At 37.5% G+C, this 21,994-nt stretch overlaps 1 protein-coding gene across 28 annotated transcripts in view; it reads left to right on the plus strand.

Moving 5' to 3' along the window:
- The window catches only part of DLG1 (discs large MAGUK scaffold protein 1), a 261,892-nt gene that overhangs the window by 115,852 nt on the left and 124,046 nt on the right, over positions 1-21,994 (plus strand). Inside the window, exon 1 of one of the 28 annotated variants that reach the window (XM_036243183.1) lies at positions 3,805-4,147. The exons of 24 other annotated variants lie outside the window; for them this stretch is intronic. In XM_036243183.1, coding sequence (XP_036099076.1) covers positions 3,914-4,147 — 234 coding nt within the window. In that variant the 5' untranslated portion in view covers positions 3,805-3,913. Of the gene's footprint in view, positions 1-3,804; positions 4,148-16,312; positions 16,352-21,994 lie in introns of those variants that run through there. 3 more of the 28 variants (XM_036243188.1, XM_036243189.1, XM_036243190.1) reach the window with 3 other exon arrangements.

Genomic DNA, 21,994 nt, shown 5'->3' on the forward strand with positions numbered 1-21,994 from the left:
CATGACCCTTCAGTGCAAAGGTTGAAACTTCAGCCACTGAGCCACACAGACCAGGGCTGTTAATTCTTTTTGTCTCATATTAAAATATTAATAATAGCCTGGTTGGTTTGGCTCAGCGGTTAGAGCGTTGGCCTGCGGTCCAGAGAGACCCAGGTTCAGTTCCCGCTAAGGGCGTGTACCTCAGTTGCAGTTAATCCACGGCCCTGGTTGGTCATGCGGGTGGCAGCCACTCGATGTGTCCCTTTCACATCGATGTTTCTCTCTTCCTCTCCCTCCCTCCCACTTTATCTGAACAAAAAATGGAAAAATGCCCTCGGTGAGGATAATAATAATAATATATTAGTAGTAATTCTTTTTGGTGCTTTAGACATTGTGTATTACATTTTTTATTTTATTATATTAAAAAGACTTCCCAGGTTTTATAATGATCTTAAATTTTGTTTTAATGGAATAGAGCTTATCTCTCAGCTCTGATACATGCGTAGGGCTACTCTAAAGCAGAGGTCAATGAGAAGTTGGTTGCCTTACACCTCTTAAATCATATGAATACAAATGTGATTTAGGTATATACATGGTTTTGTATGCATATATTGACTATGAGGCAGTTGATGAGATGATCCTAGATTTTTGTATCTCTTGTGAGAGGACATTTTCATAAAGAAACCTTTATCATAACTCAAAGTTGCTTTCTTGATGTCAGTGGATTTGAATAGGGAATCTGTACATTGAAAAGCATTTCTTCTCTGTACTTGGCATATATGGGATGGGGTGCTCTATCAACTTTAGATTGTTTCGAAGTTCTTTGGCTCTCTAAGAAACAAAACCTGTGTGATGAACAGTTTTACTCTTCTGTCTGTGTTAGTACTATTTGCAGCTTGAGTAGGAAGTTTGTGTTTAATATCCTCATCCATACCATTCTAGAATAACAGAATCTGCCTTCCCCACATTGTCAGCAAACATGGATCAAAGCACATATTTTGGGACCAAACCAGTTACTACTACATTTGTATAAACAACACCGATCAGTTCTTTGTATAAGTACCTGATCCATAGTAAAACTTTAATTTTTTTTAGGAGGTTTCATTTTTTTCCTTTAGAGAGGATTCTTAGTTCTCTATCAATCCTTAGTGTTCTGATGTATTCCTCTACCCCATAATGAATAGGACCAGTCTGTTTAGGGCCATAAAAGTGCCAAATATTGTCTGCACAGTCCTTGAGAAGAAGCACCAAACTTCCTGCTATAATCTTTATCATGAAGCATCTTACTCAAGAGTCCCACATAACTCTCTACCCTTGTTGGGCATGTGTCTGTATCTTAGAGATGGAATCACAGAAGACAACATTAGCATCCTTTCTTGCTGAGTCAGGATTTACAGTGGACCTGGAGGTTGTAGTTTGACAATCCTGCTTTCTAGTGGGCTCCATTTAGTTGATGCTGGTAAGCACATAATAAGCAAGATTTTGTCCTCCACATCTGAAAAAATATGCATGGCTGAGGTTGGGACTTAATTAGGTATTTATATCAACTTAAAGTTTTAATTATTCAACCATTACTAAATTATTAAGTAGTACTTTTTTCATTTTTAAATAACCATATAGTGTATTCTATACTAATGTAGCAAAGTATTAAGAGGACAAACTTAGGAGTCTGTGGTTCTCAGTTTTCTGTGTGCTTAAGAGTCATTTATGAGGATTTTTTTTTAATTTTTTTTTTTTTTATTGATTTTAGAGAGAGAGGAAAGCAGGAGAGAGAGAGAAACATATTTGACATTGTTGGCCGCCTCCTGCATGCCTCCTACTGGGGATTTGGCCCACGAGCTGGGCATGTGCCTTGACCAGGAACCCAACTGGTGACCTCTTGGTGCATGGGTCAACGCTCAACCACTGAGCCACACCAGCCGGGCGAGGCTTTTTATTATTTATTTATTTTAATCCTCACCCGAGGATATTTTTTCATTGATTTTTAGATAGAGTGGAAGGGAGAGGGGGGAGGGACATCAATGTGAGAGAGACACATCACTTGGTTGCCTTCCACAGGACCCCAACCAGGGCTGGGATCGAATCTGCAATCAGGGTATGTGCCTTTGTCCATTAATCAAACCTGTGACCCGATGCTCTAATCACTGAGCTAAACTGGCACTTATGAGGCTTTTTAAAAATGAAAATTCCAAGATCTCCCTTACTTTTGAAAATTCTGATGGGGAAGGGGGAACCAGTCTTCTGTTGAACCAGCACCCTAGTTTATTCTGAGATGGATTACAATGTTGAAAGACACAAATGGGGTGAGGGAGGTTCAGGAGGAGAGTGTCAGTGGAGGAAAATGGAAAAACATCTGTAACAAAAACAAAAACTTGCCCTGGCTGGTGTGGCTCAGTGGTTAGAGTGTCAGCCCGTGCACCAAAGGGTTGTGGGTTCAATTCCTGGTCAAGGGCTCATATCTGGGTTGCAGTTTTGTCCCTGGCCCCAGTTGGGGCGAGTGTGGGAAACAACCAATCAATGTGTCTCTCCAACATTCATATTTCTCTCTCTCTCTCTCTCTCTTCCCCTCTCCCCCTCCCTCACTCCCTTTCACTCTCTAAAAATCAATGGAAGAAAGATCTTTGGGTGAGGATTAACAAAAGAACAAACATAAAACACCACGAGCCTAGGTATTAGATGTTAGAAAATATCTATTTAGCAGTCAAACAATATTATTTTGTGAATCGGTATTATTTGTATAGTGTTAGATAAAATATGTTTCACTGGTGATTTAAAAATCTACTTTTATTTCTTTTCTATTTTTAGAATTCCGTAACTTTATGATCTTAATGTTTATAATATATGAGATGATGCTAATCCTCTCCTGAGGATATTTTTCTATTTATCTTCAGATAGAGTGGGAGGGAGGGGGAGAGAGAGAAACATTGACATGAGAGGGACACATCGACTGGTTGCCTCCTGCACAACCCGAACCAGGGCCGGGGATGAACCGCAACCAAGGTACCGAGGTACATACCCTTGGCCAGAATTGAACCCACGACTCTTTGGTCCATGGTCCAACACTCTAACCGCTGAACCAAACCAGCCAGGGTGATGCTGATAAGTTTTTTTTATCACAAAAGTTCCAGAAACCAAATATTTATTTTGCTATTTAATCTGTTTCTGCCTCCAAACCCAATTATTAAAGCATTAAAAACCAATATATTACATAAAATTAACATGTTACATTACAAATGGATTTCTCTCCATCATTAAATCCTCAGAGTTTAATAGAGTACCTTTAAAAAACTTAGAACTGTTGCTAATTAATGTAAGCTCTTTCCAGATATAGAAATTTATGTCAGTTGCAAAGGTTCATTTAGTAAAATTATTTTAAATAATCAGAACTGTTGGTGGAGAATCCTCTTGTATTTGTAAATTCAGTTCATATTTATAATTTAAGCAGTGAAGATGCCATTGGATTTTACTACAGACTGTGATTGAAACTGGGTAATCCAGTGTTTCTCCACCCAGTACATTAAATCAGGCAGCTCCAAAGGGTCCAGTGTTTATAACATCTTCCTTTACCTGCTAATCGACCTCACTTCCTGGATTTCACTCCATCTAGTTATCAGCTAACAAAAGAACAGCTTTTGGTTCCTGCAGACGCTGGTGAAAAAATACCCATGAGAAAGAAATCCACCTTATGCCATCTTTTTGTCTGAAAATATAAACTCAGCCATTATGCAGTTAACAGGTACAGAGGGAAGAAGATAGAAGGTCTTTCATGGGAAGAAATTACAGAGAAAATGAGCATCATTTCTCAAGGTTTTTATTTTCTCTGATCTACAAGTGATGCTGCTGTAATTCTAGCTGCAGTTTTTACCGATCATTCACCACTCAGCAGCTGGTAGAGAAGTAACACTGCTTGGCAACCACCTGCAGGGCTGCAGAGATGAATTACATTTTTGGGAACAACACACTTCTGTACTCTCGCGCCAGTCGAGGAGGCAATACTAGCTCTAGCCATGGCTCAGTAGGCCCAAAGCAGAAACACTGGGCAAAAAAGGACTCATCAGATGAACTGCAAGCTGAGCCAGAACCTTCACGCTGGCAGCAGATAGTTGCATTTTTCACTCGAAGACACAGCTTTATTGATTGCATCTCGGTAGCCACCAGCTCCACCCAGGTAACATACCACTTGTTGAAATTGTTTTCGATATATTTCAGTTTGTGTTTGCTTTGAAAAATGTACTAGTATAGATTTCTTATTAAAAATTATAATCTTATGCACTGAAACCTTGGATGCGCAGAAATGTATCTTCTCAGTCCATCTGTGTAGGTCTTTAGCATGAAAAGGGAAAGAAAAAATATTTTCCCTTTTGATCTTATGTAATGCCAAAGAAAACAGTCTTGGGTTCTGTGGAATAACTTCTCTAAAAATGGAAAAATATTGATATATAAATTAAAATGTAAATTAATAATGCTTGTCTTCTTATTTTTTAGACTGTTAAATGCTATAAAGTGTGATGTCTGACCAAAGAAAATGCCTATTTAGCTTTTGTATGTCATTAGATAACATTTGGGAGATTATTATAGTAATAAGGTAAAAGAAGATAAGTTGAAATATTTTTCTTTTTTAACGTTAAAAAAAATTACACTGAATATAGTAAATTGAATTGAAATTGTGAAATACTATTATTATGTATCCTGACATCTTAAAGTTATATAAAATTATGGTTTATTCAATGAATTTAATGAATTCTTCCATTTCTATAAATATATATTACCTGGGTTAATTTGAAAGCAGTAATCTTGTGTAATTACACAATTATAGGAATATTTTTTTCAAATAATCTATTGACAGTTTAGAGAGATGAGCAAACACTAAAAATCTCCCAAATTAAAAAAAAAAAAATTACTTCTCTTTGAGGAAATGAGTACTGAAAATAGGAAATATATAAAATTAATAATAATTTGAGTGAAATAACCTATTACTTGGTATTAAAGGAGAGCTGGATTAATATTCATATTTTATAACATTTTTAATAGATATTCATTCAACTTTCATAAAAATGAAATAATAATCTAATTTAGAAACAAGGTAAGAATGCTCTTGTTCTTTGACATCAGTAATATTTAAATTAATAAAATATATGCACATACCCTAGGACATTTTAAAAATAAATTTTTTTTAAACCATTTTTTTTAATAATTAGAAGCAGTTAACAATTTCTTAATTTTGGTGACTAGAGTTAATCTTTTAATAGTTTCGACTTTAAAATAATGTCAAATTTCTTAAGTAAGAAATTCTACTTATTTTTCTTACATGGTTGATAGAAATGGAGTCACTGGACTAGGGAGAGTCATTAATTGTTTTTAGGTAGGTACTGAGGTTACTTACAAAGAAACTTACTCAGGGGCAACAATTGATTTAACTTGAATACTGTCCCAAGAATTTAACTAACTTGATTTGACTACAATTACATGTACCAAAAAGGGTCACAAAGACTCAAGCTTGGCATTGTTGTTCATTGTAGATTAACAGTAAATGATATTTTTCATTGTCAAAAAGAAACGTGTTAAAACCGTTTAAAAACTTTATATGTATATAATTTATATAAATATATACTACTGTATATGTATACAGACACACACATACACTATCATTGATATGTAATTCATCTTACTAAGGGCAAACAAATGAAAAGGCAAATAAAATAGTTCACACAAAATTATTGAAACCACAGAATTACATATAGTTACTTAGGAGTTAAAGTAAAAGGTTGCTATTGTATTGTGCTAAAATAGAGTCAGAGTTTTACTACAAACTATTTGCAGTTGATCCTACAAGGTAATTTAAAATTTTATTTTTTTCCCCAATTGGTTCAGATCATTGGTGTATTCTGATAAATAACTTAGTTTTTATTTCTTTCAGTCCACTTAGTGTTACTTATCTTTTTCATTATCTTTGTATTTCAGCTCTTGAAGTATAGACATTAGGTCAGAGGTTTTAGCTTTTATGTCTCCTGCTCTGGAATACCAGTATGTCATTTTTCGTTATATATATTTTTCTAAGTGAAAAGTTGGATATTTGGACTATTCAAGTCTTTTGTGGTAACTGACTGGAATTCATTTTATAGGATAAGATATAATAGGACTGAAAATACATTAGACATATTGGATCTTAGTTGATGCCAGAATACATTTTTCTGTTCCATCTACTGACTTATGGCTGGCAGTTTTATTTTGTAGTAATAGAAGGATTTCTGTATAGTTAAAAATAAGTAGCCTTGGCCGGTTTGGCTCAGCCGTTAAGAGTGTCAGCCTGTGGGCTGGAGAGACCTGGGTTCAGTTCCCGCTAAGGGCGCGTACCTCAGTTGCAGTTTGTCTCTGGCCCTGGTTGGGTTATGTGGGTGGCAACCACTCAATGTGTCCCTTTCACGTCGATGTTTCTCTCTCTCTCTCCCCCTCCCACTCTATCTGAACAAAGTATCAAAAAAATGTCCTTGGGTGAGGATTAAAAAAAAAAACAAAAACCAAAGTAGATTAATGAAATTTCTTAATTGAGCATATACTATATACCTATGAATATAGTAATATGACATTGATAGTGTTTTGTTGTATGATTGATAAATAACAACAATGATGATGATAACCAGGTCTCTTATTTCACTGTTGTGAGAAGTATTCTTTTTTAAGATTTGATACCAAGATTAACTTTGAATCTAATTTCTTATAACTATGTTGCATGATACTTCTAGCAGTTTGGAGAGTTACTATTGAATAAAGTTTTATTAATTTAAAAGTCATTACTCTGACTCAATATCCCCTCAAATATTCTCTATAAATGAAAAGAAAATTTGTTTTCTTCACAGATTCATTTAAATTACTTGTCAGTTGGAGGTATTTGTTTTCATAACTAAGATTATATGCCCGGTCCTTCTATAATATTTGGAACTTAGGAAGTCATTAAAGTTTTTTTTAAATGTTAAGGAAACCAAGTGGTTATAAACTTCTACATGACTGCCAGTTTCTAGGATAGGGCTTGTTACATAGTTGGTGCTCAATAAGATTTTATGGAATTGATTGATTAATTTCGATGTCAGTCACCTGGAATCTTGTTAGCTGATGGCCTTCCCAAATATGGTACCTAATCTGAAACCACTTGGGTAATTATATTTATTGCATTTACTCTTCCCTCATAAGTGCCTTTAGTTCTTCACAGCAGCCCATCTCTTCTTCCGCCTCCCCTTTCTTCCCCTCCATTCTTCATACTTTCTTCAAGCCACAAAACTCTCTCAAGCACCTGATCTCTCTTCACCCTTTTGATTCCCCACCCAATAATGATAACCATACAGTTTATAAACTATCTCTAATCTTTGTCATTTGGCTTATCGCAAAAGTTTCCATTGTGGGTTTTTGTTTTGTCTATTTTGGTTTTTGTTGTTGTTTTTAATGTTAAATTAAGATGGATTTCATGTTAATTATTTTACTCTGGTGTAAGTTTTTCTTTTGGGGGCTTCATACTACTTATGTTCTTAACTTGGAATAGTTATAATATAGGAAAAGTGGCCCATGTGTTGTCAAGCCCTCCTGAGTTTCACACCACAGGATTCCTTGTATTCTTGCATTTAGGATCACTTGATGCCAATCTGCTCTACCCTGCTTAGCATATTCAAGCTCAGTTCCAATCTAGGACAAAATTTTATATTAAACAGGGTTTTTAAAAAGTCCAGCACAATACTTGTAGACTTTTCTACCTGATTAGCTCCTAGGTAAAAAGTTTTAACTACTTGTTGGTATTATGTTTATTAATGAGAATAGTAATTACAAACTTTGAACAGCTGTGAAGTGGTAGGTCATTTTGAATGTGTTTAGCAACTATTCCTGTATTTTAGACTACTTGAAAATTCCTAACATGGATCACTATAAATATTCAAATTGGGTTCTCTCATCCCCCAAAAGTGACATACCAAATTAAGCCGAAAACAGCAAAGTTCTATTCCTAGGAGTGAATGGAATACACATGATGACTTAAAATTGAAATAGAACAATAAATTCTTTTATTTTTATTGAATTTATTGGAATTAACATTGGTTAATAAAATTATATAGGTTTCAGGTGTAATACATCGTCTGTATATTGCACTATTCTTTTTGTGTTTTGGTACATGCCCCTAGTGGGAACCAAACCCAGGACTCTGGTCCGCAGGCCAATGCTCCAACCACTGAGCCAAACCAGTCAGGGCATCATCCGTATATTGTATTGTATGCTCACCACCGCAAGTCAAGTCTCCGTCCATCACCATTTAGTCCCCTATACCTTCTTCTACCTCCCCCTGTCCCCTTTTCCCTCTTGTAATCACCATACTGTTGTCTGTCTGTGAGAGTTCTTTTTGTTGTTGGTTTGTTTTTTATTTGTTTGGGAGGGGAGGGGTTGATTAATCCCCTCACCTTTTCCACCCAGCACTGCAACCATCTTCCCCTCCTACAACTGATCTTCTCTAAAATTTTAATAAGAGTGAATATTAGCCATATGAGTTAAATAACTTTTTTTATCGCCCAGCTGGTGTGGCTCAGTGGTTGAGTATCGACCCATGCATCAAGAGGTCACCGGTTCAATTCCCAGTCAGGGCACATGCCCAGGTTGGTGAGCATGCAGGAGGCGGCCAGTTGATGCTCTCTTTCATTGATGTTTCTATCTCTCTCTCCCTCTCCCTCTCCCCTCCTCTCTCTCTAAAATCAATAAAGAAAAAATAAAAATAAAATAAAATATGTTTTCATTGATTTATTTTTTTAGAGAAAGGGGAAGGGAGAGAGATATAGAAACATTGATGTGAGAAACATCAATCAGCTGCCTCCTGCACGCCCCTTACTGTGGATCAAGCCTGCAACTGGGCATGTGCCCTGACCGGGAATCAAACCCTGACCTCTCAGTCCGTGGGATGAGGCTCAATCCACCGAACCACACTGGCCAGGCGAGTTAAATGATCTTTTTAAAGGAAAAAACCCCATTCTAAATTAGAATACAGGAAAACACTATTCAGATACCCATGTGGAAAAATATATAGGCTAATTTATATAAAGAGTACTATTCTAAACAAATGCATTCTGGATTATAATTTTTAGAGTTATGCGTTGGATATATTGTCCAAAAAAAGATGATGATGGTATCAGCCTCACTGAGTTAATTATATTAAATCATTTAATATATCTAACCTACTTAGAACAGTGCCTGGCAGCTATTATTATTATAATATTATTGTTATTATTTTATTTTTATATTGCTTAACGTGGATATTCTGTGGACAAATTCAAATATAATTAGGAATTATAGCACCTAGGTTAGTGTAGTTCATTCAAACATTCAGTAAATAATGTTGACTGATTAAGTTAATTAAGTGCAAGCTGTACACTTTTTTAAGAATTACAGATCTTAGTACCTTCAATTGCAGGATTTAAGGGAAGGGCCCCAAAGAGCACCTCAGATTCTCTGTGAGATCACCAATTCCCTGACTTTGCCTCCCCTCCCAATACTCTCTTCTGAAAATTGCTAAATCAGTCACAAGTAGACAACTAAATTTAACTGGCTATCTACTTTTTACAAAGCTCCCCTAAGCATACTATCAGGACTGATTTTCTACTCCACATTCCTTTTAACCTCAATCACCACACCTGGCATTCTCCTGAGCATACAGCCCTCACCAAAAGTGAAACTTTTTTTTTTTTATCCTCTCCCGGGGACATTTTTCCATTTTTTGTTCAGATAGAGTGGGAGGGAGCGAGAGGGGGAGAGAGAGAGAGAGAAACATCAATGTGAAAGGGACACATCAAGTGGCTGCCACCCACATGACCAACTACCGCCGGGGACAAACTGCAACCGAGGCACGTGCCCTCAGCGGGAACCGAATCCAGGTCTCTCTGGACCGCAGGCTGACGCTCTAACCACTGAGCCAAACCAGCCAGGGCAAAAAGTGAAACTTTTATATATCATACAATATGGGACCGACAAGTGGCGTTGTCTTTTTTGCTTATCCTTTTGATATTTATGGATGATTGTATTTACTCTCTCTTTTAAAAACTATTGATAGATGTCGCCCTGGCCAGTTTGGCTCAGCGGTTAGAGTCGGCCCACGGACCAGAGAGTCCTGGGTTTGGTTCCCACTAAGAGCACGTGCCTGGGTTGCAGTTTGTCCTTGGCCCTGGTTGGGGTTGTGTGGATGGCAGCCAGTCAATGTGTCTCTCACATCGATGTTTTTCTCTTTTTTTCTCCCTTCCCCCCTCTTTCCCTCCTGCTCTATCTGAAGATAAATGCAGAAATGTCCCCGGGTGAGGATAAAAAACAAACAAAAAACTATAGATGTCATCAGAGGTATTTTCTACTTCCCCTTTTCTAGTCATCTGCATTTCTCCCAGTCATTCTTCCTACTGATTGATGGTTTGAACACCTGGTTTACTATCTGTTCTCTGCCCACTATTCCTGAATCATTCTTAGTGATTTTCCATATTCTTGGATGACCTATCCAAAATCTTATTTATCAGTTCTTTGATACCCTTAACTTCCAGGATCTTGTTTTTTTTTTTCCCTTTGAATGATCTACTTAAATGATTATATTCAAGACCTTATTAGCATTGACTATACTAGTGATTTTCAACCTTTTTCATCTTGTGGCACACATAAACTAATTACTAAAGTTCTGTGGCACACCAAAAAATATATCTTTTACTGATCTGACACACAAAAAGGTATCATTTTGATTTTGATTCATTCACACTGGATGGTTATTGTTATGTTGTCTGTTTTTTGTTTTTGTTTTTTTTTTAACCATAAGGAAAAAGCTGTCAGTGTCCCTGACTAAATAGTCGGGTATTGCATGTTCTAAAAATTCTTGCGGCACACTGGTTGAAAACCATTGGACATATGCCACTTACAGAATATCCATTGCAAGCATTTCAGGCTATCTGACTAGCACTTCCTTTCTTTTCAGCTCACTTTCCCTACTACAAAGATTTTTCATTATATATCCTCTAAAGGCCTGCAGCCCAGCTTTTTATTGTCTGTCATTTCTTTTGTGCTCTCGCTTTCTTTCTTGCCTTGCTCAAATTCCTTGGTCCGTGACTATCAACACTGTCTTTTGTCATTTCAGCTCTCTTTTGGCCTTCTGTCACTTCATTGGTAAGATCCAACCTTGGTTAATTGCATCTCTGCTCTGCGTCCTCCTGCACACTGGCACAGCAGCACATTAAACTTCAAATGCCTGTTTCCTGGCCCTCATTCTCAACTGATGGTCTTATTCTGTATTGCAGCCTGTTAAAATACATGATATATCTGTGTTCCTAAAGCTCATCCCTTCACTTCTGTAATAGATCTTAGTCCCTTTGACTATTCAGGGACCTCTGGAATTCTCTCTTTTTTGTCATCTGTTTTTCCCTGTATACTGGATTATTCTTATCAGCATACATACCTGCTATAATACCTCTCATTAAAATAACCAATCAAAAAGTCCTCTTTTGGAGTAGATTGTCAAATCCAATGGTCAGGTCTCTTTTTTGTTGTTGTTAATCCTTATTTCAGGATATTTTTCCATTGATTCTTAGAGAGAGTGGAGGTGGGGGGGGGTGCAATGTGAGAGAAACTATATCAGTTGGTGGCCTCCTGCACGACCCTGACCAGGGCTGGGGATCCAACCCAGGACCCTGACCCTTCCACCCTTCAGTCCAAGACTGTTGAACCAAAGCTGCCAGGGCCAGTAATCAATTCTTTTTTTTTTTTTTTTTTTTTTTTTTTATCCTCACCCGAGGATATTTTTCCATTTTTTTTTTGTACAGATAGAGTGGGAGGGAGAGAGAGGAAGGGAGAGAGAGAGAGAAACATCGACGTGAAGGGACACATCGAGTGGCTGCCACCCGCACGACCAACCAGGGCCGGGGACAAACTGCAACCGAAGTACATGCCCTTAGCGGGAACCGAACCCGGGTCTCTCTGGACCGCAGGCCGACGCTCTAACCGCTGAGCCAAACTGGCCAGGGCCAGTAATCAATTCTTAATCTTCGTTTTATTTGACCCCAGTTTTTTACACAATTGACTACTTCTTCCTTTAAATTATTTTCTCCTTTGACACTTGAACACTTGATATTCTCTCAACCTCAATTTCCTTTGTAGTAATCTTCCTCCGCTTTCTACTACTAATATTAATGTGCCTCAGGGCTCAGTCCTTAAATTGCTCTCTTTTTATATTCACATTTCATGTGATCTCATTTAGTCCCGTGACTTTAAATAACATCATTATGTATATATTTAGCCCAAAGCTAATCCCTGTACACAAAACTTGTATATCTAGTTTCCTATTTATTATCTCCACCAGAATAAGTATCTGAAAGTTAACATGTCAAAAACAGTTTCTAATGTTATTGTTCTCATCTTCAGTGTACTATTTACTGAGATGCTTAAAGGCTGACACACTTGGTACAACTTTATGAAAATACGTTGTAATTCCTGTATGACTTTTTTGCTTTTTGATCTATCTGAAAATGTTTCTATATAATACCTGTTCTTCTGTTTGCTTTAGTTTCAGTGCCCCATAACATAGAAAGTTCTGTGTTATAAAAGAAGTCTAAAGCAGTCTTGAATCATTGAAGCCTTTTGCTAGATTGTCTAATGTCAGTTTGTTTTCTGGCACTGTTTCTTCATTGTCTTCTTCATTGTCTGGCACTGGTTCAGACACACTCATCTGCATTAAGTCGTCTTTTGTTGATTCCTCTGGTGTGGTGTCTATAAGCTCTTAAATTTCTCTAAGATTCATATCACACACAGACAGAGCCTTTTTTTTTTTTTTTTTTTTTGCCATATCCACAATCTTTTTCTTGATTTCTTTGATTGACTTTGTTGTAACACCAATGAAGTCATACATAACATCTGGACACAATATTCTCTAGCAGGAATTGTTTTGGTCTTGGTCGCTTTCACCACTTTTTCTAGAGAGGTGATGGCATCTTCAGTCCTTCCAGACTTTCATGATATTTTTTCTTTTATGGTTCTCTTCCATAGCATTGACAATTATTTCCATAAAGTGCTGTGTATAATGAGCCTTAAAGGTCCTTATGACCTTCTGATCCAGAGGCTGAATTAAAGAAACCCAAGTGTATAGGGGCAAGTAGACCACTTAACCACCTTTGGTGTTGAACTCGTGGGGTTCTGGGTAGCCAACTTCATTGTCTAATTTCAAAAGCAGTCCCTTACTAGCAAACACTTCCCTGCCTGACCTCAGGGACAAAGCATCAGTGGAACCAATCCAGAAAAGGAGTTCTTATTGTGCAGACCTTCTTATCGGAAAGCAAAAGACTGGCAGCTGGTGTTTTTCTTTTTCCTTCAAGGCTTGGGAGCTAGCAGCTTTATAGATAGGGCAGTCCTAATTATAAACCCAACTGCATTTGCAACAGTCAAGTTAGCCTATTTCCTCCTGCCTTAAATCCTTGTGTTTGTATTTTTCCTTACTAATAAATGTCCTCTGTGGCATTCCCCCCAATAGGGTACTTTTGTCTGCATTAACAACCTGTTCAGGCAGATACTCTTTCTCTTCAGTGATTTTCTTAATGGCGTCTGGAAAACTCATCTGCCTCTTCCTCGGCAGAAGCTGCTTCTCTTGTTATCTTGACAGTTTTAAAACCAAACCTCTAAAATTATCAAACCATTCTTTGCTGACATTAAATTCCTCAGCTTTAGATCCATAACCTTTGTTATGCTTTAAGTTGTCATATAATGACTTGATTTTCTCTTGAATCATATTAATCTATAGGTATGCATTTTCAATATGAGATGAGAAGGTATTTTATAAAAAATGCAAGCTTTTCACACCTGCTGGCATAACTTTAGTGACAGCTTCATGAATTTTCTTTTCTTTGTTACAATGCTCCTTATGCTGGATTCATTTATCTTGAAATCTTAGGCAACCTCAGCTGCAGACCTCAATCTACAGTACATTTAAAGCAATTGAACTTTTTCTTGTAATGTCATGACGTTTCTCTGCTTCTTGGGAACACTTCCAACATCACTAGAGACACTTGGTATGGATTCCATAGTGTTATTCAAGGTTTCCGATATTGTACTAAACATGGTGAAAAATATGAGATCACTTTTTACTGCAATACACATTTTTCTGGAGAGACAACTGCTATGTGGAAATGATTAGTGTCACATGGTGTTTTAAGCGCTACTTACAACACTTGAGCTCACTACAATACCAACAAAGGTGGCTACAAAATTATTACAGTATATATTAAAGTTTATTCAGTTATGATTTAATATTGTATCTTTACATGTGTTTACATTTCTCTCAGTCATGAATGGCACCATGTATGGTATGTGTATGTGTAAGTTTTGATAAATTTTAACCTTATATGCTAGATTTGTATATATTTTATTGTAGTAAATGATAAAACACTAGTACCTACATACATTTTATGCATTTGTGACATTCCTAACTTTTTCCTAATTTTTTTTATATTTCTAGGCTAACGGTTTGTGAGTTTTTTCTAATTGTCAAAAATCTCCAAAATTTTTCCAATATATTTATTGAAAAAAATCCACATATAAGTGAATCCATGCAGTTCAAACCCATGTTGTTCAAGGGTCAACTAGATTTAATTTGTTGCCTGAACTATAGCAGGAGACATCTAACTGGTCTCCCTGTCTATTCTTTCCTCTCACCAGTCTGTTCTTCACCTAACAACCAGAGTCTTCCTTACAGGATGGCAGTACCTTGGTTTTAACCCACCCATAGCTTTCAATCTGATATATAATAAAATCCTTGTTTATGATAGCCCAAAAGATCCTGTATAATCTAGCCCCTGGCAATACTTCCAGTCCCATTTTTCTTTTCTTTTTTTTTTTTAATCCTCACCCGAGGACATATTTCCATTTTTTGTGCAGATAGAGTGGGAGGGAAAGAGAGGAAAAGAGAGAGAAACATCGATGTGAAAGGGACGTATTGAGTGGCTGCCTCCCACACGACCCAACCAGGGCTGGGGACAAACTGCAACCAAGGTACATGCCCTTACGGGAACCGAACCCGGGTCTCTCTGGACCGCAGGTCGACGCTCTAACCGCTGAGCCAAACCAGCCAGGGCTTCAGTCCCATTTTTCTATTGCTCCCTTGCTTATTCTACTTCAGCTACACGGGCCTTGTTCCTGTTCTTTACAAAATCAAGTGTTTGTCCACCTCAGAGCCCTTATCTTGCTGTTCCCTCTGCCTGGAACATTTTCCCCCAGATACTCTCATGATTCATTCCCCCACTTCCTTCAGATTTCTGCTCATGTGTTGCCTTCTTAGAATGCTTTCCCAGAATTCTTATCTAAGGTAGTAGTTACTCCTTCACTCCAAACATCACTCTGTCTTACTTTTGTTTTATTTTTTGTTAATCCTCATTTGAGGATATTTTTTCCATTGATTTTTAGAGAGAGTGGAGGGGGGTGGAGAAAGAGAGCAAGAGGAGTGAAGGAGAGACATTGATGTGACAGAGACACATCTATATATTGCCTCTGCAAGCACCCGACCCACGAGGGCCAGGGATCAAACCTACAATCCAGGTACCTGCCCTGGACTGGGAAGAGACAGACTGCAACGCGCTCAGAGGATAAGAAAAGGACTGTTTAATGCATACCGGTGCTGTCTCAGCGGAGTCACCTCCAAAGGCTGAGCCCTGCACCCGGGTTCCCGCTGCCTTTTTATTTATTTTTTTATCCTCACCCAAGGACATTTTTCCATTTTTTGTGCAGATAGAGTGGGAGGGAGAGAGAGAGAAACATTGATGTGAAAGGGACACATCAAGTGGCTGCCTCCTGCCAGGACAAACTGCAGGGCCGGGGACAAACTGCAGCCTTTAGTGGGAACCAAACCCGGGTCTCTCTGGACTGCAGGCTGACGCCCTAACCACTGAGCCAAACCTGCCAGGGCGCGCTGCCTTTTTTACATGATAAGCTTCCAGGTATTTGGGGGCTTCTAGTTCCACTGTAGTTGAGGTGGTTGGCGGATGTAAGGGGATTATAAGAGCGGGGGTGTCGTCTTTACACTGTGCGATAAGGGGATCGTCTCTATCCAGCTTGCCTTCTCAGTTAGAGCATCGGCCCTTGAACCGAAGGGTCAAGGGTTCAATTCCTGTCAAGGGCATGTACCTGGGTTGCAGGTCCAATTGTGTGTGGGAGGCAACCGATCAATATGTCACTGTCACAATCATTGTTTCTCTCTTTTTCTCTCCCCCTCTCTCACCCCCACCCTCCTTAATATTCTCAGGTGAGGATTAACCAAAAAAAAAAAGTTAAATGATATTTAAGACCTAGTCACGTGTACAGTGGGACACTTTAGAAAAGCATGGAGATGAAGATTAAACAAAAAGTAATTGTTTATAATGGTTATATAAGCTTTTTAAAAATACCAAATTGACCATACAATCCAGCAATTATAATGCTTGGTATTTACCCAAATGAACTGAAAACTTATATCCACTCAAAAACCTGCATGCAGATGTTTATAGCAGCTTTATTCATCATTGCCAAAACTTGGAAGCAACCAAGTAGGTGAATGAATAAATAAACTGTGGTACATCCAGAGAGTGGAATGTTATTCAGTGTTAAAATAAATAAGTGTGTGTGTGTGTATATATATATATGGCCCTGGCCAGTTTGGCTCAGTGATTAGAGTGTCAGCCTGAGGACCAAAGAGTCGTGGGTTCGAATGTGGTCTAGGGCACATACCTCAGTTATTTTTTGATCCCTGACCCTGGTTGAGGTCGTGCAGGGGGCAGCCAATTGATGTATCTCTCTCACATTGATGTTCCCCCCCGCCCCCATCTGAAGATAAATTGAAAAATATCCTTCCGTGAGGATTTAAAAAAAAAAAAGTTTTTTTTTCTGGAAAAGGCAAAACTATGGAGACAGTAAAATGATCAGCAGTTGCCAAGGATTAGGAAGGTTAGAAGGATGAATAGGTAGAGTACAGTATAGTATCAGTATGATAATATAATGGTGGGTACATGTCATTATAAATTTGTTAAAACCCAAAGACTGTGCAACACCAAGAGTGCACCTTAATATAAACTATGAAATTTGGGAAATAATAATGTGTCAACATAGGTTCATCGATTGTACAAATCTACAATTCTGGTGGCAAATGTTAATAAATGGGGAAGCTATGCATATGTGTGTAGAGGTTTTATAGGAACTTTGATTTCTGCTCAGTTTTGCTGAGAACCTGAAACTTCTCTAAAAAAATAAAGTCTATTAAAAAACAAATTTGATATCTTAATGCAAATTAGGTTGGCTTTAGTTTGAAGAACTAAATGAAATTTATATATCAGTATAAATAGGAAGTGTGTTGCAGTCATCTTTGTAACTTCTACATAGTGTCATGATTGTTAGATGGCCCTTTTTTGTCAAAGATAAGTAGGTTAAAAAAAAGAAGTGCTGAAAAGTGACTGATCTACATGTTCATGGAGTCAGGATAAATGATTTGGCCTGTGCAACATTTTTGCCCTTTATTTTCAAGCAGTGTTTTTTTCATGAGAATTGTATTTCTACCTCTTATCACAACTGTATTTCAGTAACCAGTTGGGCGATGATTTGTTTAATGTCAGCTGCTAAACCATAAGCTTCACAGTAGCTGGTAATACAAGATGTATGTTTTCTTCTCTTGTATCACCAGAGCCTAGCATGGTGAATGCACTTTATAAATATTGTTGAATGAGTAAATAAATGTGATATATGTTGTTTATTTTCATTTAATCTGATGATGGCTGCAAGGATGTTTGGAGCTTCCAAATATGGTTTAACCACTGTAAATCTCCCAAGCCATTTTTATAGAGAACTATGGATTAAAAATTAGCAAGTCTAGCCTGGCTGGTGTGGCTCAAAGTATTCTGGCCATTTAAGTGATTAATCTAGATATATGGAGAAGCAACCTAATTGTAGAATGATGAAGAATTAATGTTTTAGCCAGAGGATTGGTAAACTTGACAGAGTCTATCAGGAAAACAGATATCACAGCAATTATTTTAACAGAACAGAATGTGCTATGGGGGTTGTTTACAAAGGAATTGGAGAACTAAGAAAAATACATGGGAGCATCAAGGTAAAACAGAGATAGAAACCATAGGAAGCAGCTACAGCCTGGTTAGGAACCCAGAGACCAAGTTGAAGTGAGTAGTTCCCTGAAGTTTAGAGAAAGGGTACCACAGATTCTTTTGAAAAAATGTACTGGAGCAAGACCTTTGTTTTATTTTTTTCCAAGTAGGTCATTATTAGGAAATTAGCTATTGCTAGCTAGAGAACAACATGAAACTGGCAATTTTTTTGGTGTTTTTACAGTTTGAAATTTCTGTTCTAAAGTCGTCAAATGCTAGATCATTTTGAATACCTTCTGACTGGCAGTGGCTGCCCAAGCACACAGAAACATTTTAGCAGTATCTGCTGTGTATATAGCATGAAAGGGGGTTGGGGAAAGATGGATGCACACAGTCTATTCCCTGAGTCATTTTATCATTTTAGAGTGCTGATGAAATCAGTGACTTTTGGCAGTCACTGGGTTTCATTTATTCAACAATTATATAATAAATACTTCCTGTGTATTAGATACTAGTCTAGGCACACAGGTGTGAATAGAACAAGAATCCCTACTCTTGTAGAGCTTATAATAAAGAGGAATAAGACAGATAAACATGATTAACTAAAGCATGTAGTATAATGGAGAAAAAGTATAAAAAGAAGACAATAGCAAATGTGTGTATTTGTAAGTGTGTAATGGGGGTTGATAGGATAACCAAGAGGGGCTTCAACCGGAAGGTAATATTTGAGTGAAGAAGGCATTAAAGAAGTTGTGGGATTGAGCTATATAGATATCTGAAGCAAGAGCATTCTAGGCAGAGGGACAGTAAATAAAAGACTCTGAGGCCAGAGCATGTTTATGATATTTGAGCAATAGCAGGGAGGTCAGTATAGCTAGACCCAACCGTAAAAATATCTGCCGGGCTAGCTAAATAACATTTAATATTTTCTTCTCACTAAATTCTTTATTGAGATGGTTTTCATAGCATAAAATGAGACTCTGGGAGGAGAATATTAGAAGATGACTTCAGAAAAGGCACCAGCCTGAACTGTTAGGGACTTGTAGAAGAATGAATGGAATAGGGTAAATGTATGATTACCAGGAAGATTTAAGAGCCTGTTTTAGGTTGTAATCATGAAGTTCACAGTTGTGTGTGTTTCTCTAGCCACATTCTGATAAAATCCATTATTTATTTATTTATTTAATCCTCACCCGAGGACATTTTTTCATTTTTTTTGTTCAGATAGAGTGGGAGGGAGAGAGAGAGAGAAACATCGACATGAAAGGGACACATCGAGTGGCTGCCACCCACACAACCCAACCAGGGCCAGGGACAAACTGCAGCCGAGGTACATGACCCTAGTGGGAACCAAACCCGGGTTTCTCTGGACCACAGGCCAACGCTCTAACCGCTGTGCCAAACCGGCCAGGGCTAAAATCCAGTTTTTAAAATAGCATATTGCAGTTGGTAGTTTCACACCTTTTTATTAATTATGTAACCTTACCTTTAAATCCAACTTTTAGACCTCTGCGTACTGTAAATTTTTAATGGTGGTTGCCTCATCCTTCTTCCAGCACAAAATGTTCAGCTGAATGCTGATAGAATACCATCTTTTTATAAAAATGATGATAAACCTTAACTAAGTATCATGACTTTTGCAAACAGAAATAGATTCGTGAACTAGATGATCTGTCTGTATGAACTAACAAGTCTGTACCCATGTTTCTATAATAGGATTCTTAATCACTAGATCTATTTTTCTATCTCCCCTTTGTTAATTTAAAATAAAAAATTTGTATTTTAGCACCCTAGTGATTTGTTTTAAAATATATCTAATTTTATTAATGTTTGCTTCTGAGATAATTATGACATGATCTCATATGCAGCTGATTCAAATAACATGTTTTGGGATTTTTTCCCGCTGCACCAGCCTATATTGAAGGTACTTGTTTGCAGTAACTGTGGCAAAAGGGCGTTTGAGGCAAAGAAACAGATTTAAGCAGCGAAAAACCTTTATTCTAAAGGTACTGGACCCTTGTCAAGTACAGTGATTTCCAAGCAGAGTTTTGATATACCTACTGTGCTGTATCTTATCCTTCTATAAACATGCAAAAGGCTCGCAGGTTTTTTCCTGGTTTCACCATTCATCTTAGATAACTTCTTTGGCATTAGATCAGAGAAACATGTCTCATTACAGCACAGTAGATCTTTAAACAAAGGAATTTGGATTTAAAAATATTAACTGCTGTACAAAAACAAAATAAGGTCCTTATTGACCAACAATTGGACAAGGGTAATTACTTTCCTTATTATCTGAGATGTTGATAAAAGATTCTCTAATTTATACATTTCATTTTCCATGAGTAGGGTATAAATTTATTTATACCTTATTGAATTTTTGCGTGCATCCTAAGCTTAGTTAATTCCATTTATGTAACATGTTAATGTAAGATATAAACAATTATTAATTGGTAGTACAGTTTTATTTATCTTCTTTCAGAGTTTCATTTCATGCAGTGAAAACAATTTCAATAAAGAATTTAGTGACAAAAAAATATTAAATGTTATTTAGCTAACCCTGCAGATTTTTTTATGCTTGGGTCTAACTATGTCATAAGAGATAATATTTAGTGGCTATTTTGGGTGTTATTCTTTTTTTTTTCCTCACCCGAGGACTTTTTTTTCCATTTTTGTTCAGATAGAGTGGGAGGGAAGGAGGGAGGGAGGGAGGGATCTTGCGCATGCGCGCGTAGAGAGAGAGAGAGAGAGAGAGAGAGAGAGAGAGAGAGAGAGAAACATCAACGTGAAAGGGACACATCGAGTGGCTGCCTCCCGCAAGGCCCCATCCAGGGCCAGGGAAGAATCGCAACTGAGGTACGTGCCCTTGACCGGAATTCAACCTGTGACTCATTGGTCCAAGGGCCAACACTCTAACCACTGAGCCAAGCTATCCAAGGCTGGGTGTTATTCTTAATAGTCCTTCCTCACTCCCAACCTCCCATCAGTCACCAGATACACAAGTTATATATTCAAAATCTGTCTTGATTTGACTTCTCGTGTCTGTCCATTTTTACCATCACCACCATTTGGTTTAAGCCCCTGATCCCCCTATCAGCTGGATTATCAGCAACCTCCCAATTGGCCCTCTGCCCTGATTTATATGTATATACAGGGTGGGGGGAAAGTAGGTTTACAGTTGAGTATGTGAAACAGTTTATTCTTGTATTATTAATTACTGTATTATATTCCATATGAACAACTGTAAACCTATTTTTGCCCCATCTTGTATAAAAACTAGTTATTTTAAGCAGAAAGAGATTTAATACAGCTATTAAATATAATATACTTTTTTAAAGATAATATAATATACTTTTTAATACAGGTATTAAATATAATATATTTTTTATATAATATAATATACTTTTTTTTTTCATTGATTGTTGAATGAAGGGAAGTGGAAGAGGGTGGTACATAGTCATAAATGTAGATGTGCAATACACATTATATATGTGGCTGTACCTAATGAGGCTTTGGACCACTTTTATGAAATCTGTTACATTTTAAAAGCTGATTTCATAATTTTAAGATCTCACATTAAATATAAAATGTAAAGCTATGAAGAAAATAGAATCTCTAAAAATGAATCAGTTTAAACATTTTTCAAAAAGCTGTCAATTTGAATACTGGCATAAAAGAAAAAGCACTTTTGCCTTGGCCAGTTTGGCTCAGCGGTTGAAGCGTCGGGCTGCGGTCCAGAGAGACTGGGGTTCGGTTCCCGCTAGGGGCATATGCCTCGGTTGCAGTTTGTCCCTGGCCCTGGTTGGTCGTGTGGGTGGCAGCCGCTCGATGTGTCCCTTTCATGTCGATGTTTCTCTCTCTCTGTCTCTTCCTCTCTCTCCCTCCCGCTCTATCTGAACAAGAAATGGAAAAATGTCCGC

Source organism: Molossus molossus, unplaced genomic scaffold (genome assembly GCF_014108415.1).
Source record: "Molossus molossus isolate mMolMol1 unplaced genomic scaffold, mMolMol1.p scaffold_m16_p_5, whole genome shotgun sequence".
In the NCBI taxonomy this organism is placed as follows: domain Eukaryota; kingdom Metazoa; phylum Chordata; class Mammalia; order Chiroptera; family Molossidae; genus Molossus; species Molossus molossus.